The sequence below is a fragment of the Pinus tabuliformis genome, chromosome 6, assembly GCF_031772625.1.
Source record: "Pinus tabuliformis cultivar Carrire ecotype Pingquan chromosome 6, CPIR1, whole genome shotgun sequence".
Lineage (NCBI taxonomy): Eukaryota > Viridiplantae > Streptophyta > Pinopsida > Pinales > Pinaceae > Pinus > Pinus tabuliformis.
Window position 1 is genome coordinate 736,802,900 of NC_142292.1, and position 4,929 is coordinate 736,807,828.

The 4,929-nt window shown below is 37.0% G+C and overlaps 1 protein-coding gene across 1 annotated transcript; it reads right to left on the reverse strand.

The window, feature by feature from the left end:
• Positions 1-1,493: 1,493 nt before the first annotated feature.
• Positions 1,494-3,702, reverse strand: LOC149260837 (putative acyl-activating enzyme 5, peroxisomal). Its single transcript, XM_089421134.1, has 2 exons — positions 3,446-3,702; positions 1,494-3,326 (listed from the first exon to the last, which is right to left on the reverse strand). Exons 1-2 carry the CDS (start codon positions 3,641-3,643, stop codon positions 1,830-1,832), a joined length of 1,695 nt encoding a protein of 564 aa, XP_089277260.1. The 5' UTR covers positions 3,644-3,702; the 3' UTR covers positions 1,494-1,829.
• Positions 3,703-4,929: the final 1,227 nt, after the last annotated feature.

Here is a 4,929-nt window from a genome sequence, read left to right on the forward strand (position 1 = left end):
CAATGGTAAATAAATATTTCAATTGTGAATTGCTAGTTTGAATGAGAATAATTTTCTCCATAATCAACAACATAGAATTGAAAATGAGTATACATAGAAAAATAAAGCAAGTACAGCTTCATCTTAACTCATGATTTATCATACACTAAAAAAATAAATCTTTTTATTAAAAATATTTTTTTAAAAACATATAAATAAATCCAATATCACAAAAATAATCAAAATTTATACCAAAATAAAATTCAGAAATTTCATGTCAAATTTTAGATAAAAATTAATTAAAAAATACCAAAAAAAACAAAAAAAACCCATCTCATCATTATACTATCTTTTAAAATTAGTTTTTATAATTAAAATAATATTAAATCATATTATTTTTTAATTTTACCTTAAAAATTAAATTCAGTTTAAATAAACATTTTAAAATCAATATATAATATATTATAATTATACTATCTTTTAAAATTAGTTTTTATAATTAAATTAATATTAAATCAAATTATTTTTTAATTTTACCTTAAAAATTAAATTCAGTTTAAATAAACATTTTAAAATCAATATATAATATATTAAAATTACTCAACTTTAATTGCAATTATAATTAAAAATTTAAACATTTTAAAATCAATACATAATATATTAAAATATCTTCAAATTACTTAACTTTAAATGCAATTATAATTAAAAATTAAAAACGGAGTGTAAGGGATGTAAAATCCAGCAAATCGCATTACATGGACAAATAAGTGCACGAGTACCCCGATTCCCCGTCATAGGCTGCCCAGGGATCAGAGGATGAGATATCTGAAATCGAATTTTGCCGGGTGTTCAACGTCACCTATCACAGCTATAGAATATCACTTCGTCGAGTGTATATATATATATATATATATATATTATTTTATTTTATTTTTTTCTCACTAGGTTTATTTTATGTTTCGATGTTTTTATATTTCACTTCGTATCATTTATGTTTTCGAGGTTTATTATGTTTCGATGCTTTTGGATTTTAATAACTCTAATGTCATAAATAATTTTTGTTCCACAACAAAATTTAACCAAAACTTCACTACCAAATTTTAATCAATATTAGACCAAAAACTCTTTGACCAAAACTTCATTATCAAATTTCAATCAATATTAGACCAAATCCCGCGTTTGTTTTTTAATTGCTGAAGAAAGCAATAATGTTTCACGATATAGAGGGCTGTACAATTTAAAGATCGGTTAAAGAGGGCCATCAAATCGCCTAAAATCAGCTGCACCAATTAATAAGCGGGTAGTTTCAATATGATATATTATGATTGATGGACATGACATCAACTACTTCATCTTATCTATTTGTACGTCGTGCTACTAGTATACACTTCCGAACAACCTCTTTAAATTATTGGGGTAAAACTGAACCACCATTGGTTGTTACATAAAAATCAATAAACGGACAAGATAAGGTTGGCAAAGAAACGAGATAACCGCTTATTTTGATCAGTATGTAAGCAAAGCCAGAGCATTGATATTAAGAATTTGAGTGGAATACAATACCGTCTTTTAGGTGAATCTCTTTGGGTGGAACTCAGAATTTTCAGATAAAGAGTACTTTTTCTCATGGTAAAAGACAATCCAATAGGCCAAAAGTCAGTAATACAGAGCCGGATATTGCAAATATTACTGACTCACTGACCCAACTATTGGCTCCAATCTACAGTAAACAATTCAAATCTATCTAAGAAACTTAACAATACAGTCCGGCCATTCTATGCCTGGTTTAAATCAACACAACTGAATAAAATATATGATTACTGGAAAGTAAGCCCATGTGAGAGATTTGCTCAGAGTCTGCTTAAGCTGCCCATTTTCTCAGATTGATAGTCCGTTCGTGGTAACTTTTTTGCCATTTCCCTGAGAACGTACTTCTGAGTTTTACCCGTGGAAGTCTTCGGCAGCGACTCCACGAACACCACAGTTTTGGGAACCATGTAGTGAGGCAGCCGCTCTCTGCAGAATGAAATCATATCCGCCTCTGTTATCCTTACCCTCGAAACATTAGGATTGCTTGGCCCTCCTCTGGTACTCACAAATGCACATGGAGTCTCTCCCCAGAAAGGATCAGGCCTTGCCACAACAGCTGCCTCCACGGTCATAGGATGGGAATACAACACCGACTCCACCTCCACGCTGCTGATGTTCTCTCCCCCTGAGATTATAATGTCTTTGGAACGATCCTTTATTTCCAGGTAACCATCCGGGTGGATTACTCCCACGTCCCCTGTGTGGAACCACCCACCTTCCATGGCTTTAGCAGTGCTCCTCTCGTCCTTGAGATATCCCTTCAAAACGCTCGGCCCTCTCATCATAACCTCGCCCATCTTCACTCCGTCTCTTGGCACTCTACCCATGGTATCTGGATCTTTTACGTCCAATTCCGCCAAGCCAAGCCCTCTAACGCCCTGTCTGGCTTTGAGTTTAGCCCTCTCCTCGGCCGGAAGCTTGTTCCACCCAGTTTTCCAAGCGCAGGTAACCACCAGTCCTCCCGTCTCTGTGAGCCCATAGCCATGAGTAACAGAGAACCCCAGCTCTTCAATTTTCAGCAGTACAGCAGCTGGTGGAGGAGACCCGGCGGTCAAGATTTCCACCCGACAGGGTAAAGGTTTTCTTTCGGATGGATCCGCGTTTGCGATCATGGAAAGCACCACAGGCGCCCCGCAAAGATGGGTAACCCGGTGGTCACTGAGAGCTTTGTAGACGATGTTAGCATCGAATTTCCTGAGGCAGATATTTGTGCCGCCGAGGGCAGCAATTCCCCAGGGAAAACTCCAGCCGTTGGCGTGAAACATGGGCAGAGTCCACAGATAAACCGGCTGTGACTTCATACCCCATGTTAAAAGAGCATCCAAAGCCATTGTGTAGATGCCTCTGTGGCTCTGAACTACTCCTTTAGGAGCAGAGGTTGTGCCCGATGTATAATTCACAACAATGGACTGCCATTCATCCTCTGGCCACCGTGTTTCGAACTCTGGATCTCCTTCTTGCAATAACCTTTCGTATGTTGTGGCTGTTGCTGTACTCTTGGGAACTATTTCTGTGCCATTGACGAGCTCCGGTATGAGCACCAGGGTGGGTTTATGGTTGGTTCCGCCTAGAGCTTCAGTGACGACAGGCAGCAATTGGTAATCCGCAAACACAATCTTGGGTTGACAGTGATTGAATTGAGTAGCCATAGTTCGAGCATCCAGACGCGTGTTGACGGTGTTGAGAACGGCCCCTGCCATTGGAACTGCGAAATGCATTTCATAAATTGCAGGAATGTTGGGAGCCACCACAGAGACCTGCATGCAACCACAACTAATAAAATCCAGATTCTATACTTTCTGTTCTGCTGGGATTCCTGAAAGATTAAGAAATTCCCATGAGAAATGATCATTTAAATGAAAGTTTCAATACTTACAACATCCCCTGGCGAGATATTGCGAGCAGAGAGTGCAGAGGCGAGCCTGCGACAGCGTTCATAGGTGTGAGACCATGTGAAATAAGTTGAATTATAGACGAGGGAGGTGGAGTCTCCATAGACAATAGCAGCTCTCTCAATGAAGCGAATTGGGGACAGAGGCGGGTAATTCGCAGCGCAGCGCTTCAAGTCCTCCATTATTCAGTCTGAAATCTACAAATCCGAACGACTCATTCAACATGCAAAGCTCCAAACTTATATCAAATCTTGGCCGGTAAATACACTTGTCTACCCGGTAATGAGCCGTGTTGATCATGTCGATCCATGCCGAGGACATTTTGTGTTGTACAGTCTGTCGTGATAAGAGCGTTTAGAATGTCTTTGTCATTAATGGATAATGACAACAGGCGGTGCGTCACTTGCCTCGTCGGCTACCGGCCATTGGCTTTTGCACCATACAGGGTTTTCGCCGGAATTTGAAATCACTGAAATCAGCGTCGTATAAGGGAGAGTTCTGCGAAACGGAATTTGAAATCACTGGAATCTCGGAGTGTAGATGGAATTTTTCCTGAAGTTTCCAATAAAGATTTCTTATCCGAAGAATTATTAATTTTTTGAAATCACTGAATCTGAGAGAGTAGATAGGAATTTTAAAGTCCGACATCAAAAAATTTTATTCGAAAAGGTTTTATTTTTCAATGGGAAAGTAGAGGGAAATTTCTAAAGATTCGGATTAAAGTTTGTTATCCAAGAAACATTATGTTTCCAAAGATATATAGGAGTACCAAATTAGGTTTTTACTAAGGAGGTTTTTTATTCCAGAAGTGTTAAGTATTAGATTGGGGTTAATTTAAATGTTGAAAATGTTTTTCTTTACAAGATTGTGTAAGGTTGGTTAAATCTAATAAATCTTTTTGGAATTTGAATTAATAAATTATTGAAAACTAAACTTTATACAAACTAATTAATTTATATCTTATATATAAGTAATGTAACAATACAAACCTTGAGATTGTGTTTATCAATCATTAATCAACGAATAATAATGCATGGGGGAGTGGAAAATGGATTCATGTTTACAATGGGACACTCTATTTTGAATACTAACGACTTTGAATAAGAAAATATTGTGCAGATTAGGACACGTAAAACTATATCAGCATCATTTCAACGATCTCAAACCTATAAATTCTATTCTGGTGGGTTTTTGCTGTTGTCGGAAAAGTTTTCATATATATAATTTTTTGTGGGTTTTGCTGTTGTCGGAAAAGCTTGTGCTTTGTTTCCGAAGTCAATAACCATCACACCATTGTCTACTTTTGGCATCAAATGCTAAGGCATCACTTTTTTCCAATTTCCAATTTAAAAAATTTATTGGCCTCTTTTGCACTTTTGGGGTAAGTACTAGTTTATGATGAGTTGTTGGCCAAACATTATCAGCTACCCTTGTGTACTTTTGGCATCAAATGTTAAGGCATTATCAT

Excerpts from the sequence above, each read along its gene's own strand:
- LOC149260837 (XM_089421134.1), bottom strand. The coding sequence starts at position 3,643 with ATGGAGGACTTGAAGCGCTGCGCTGCGAATTACCCGCCTCTGTCCCCA. Across the intron at positions 3,327-3,445 it reads ATATCTCGCCAGGGGATGTT|GTCTCTGTGGTGGCTCCCAA; the intron begins GTAAGTATTGAA and ends GGTTGCATGCAG.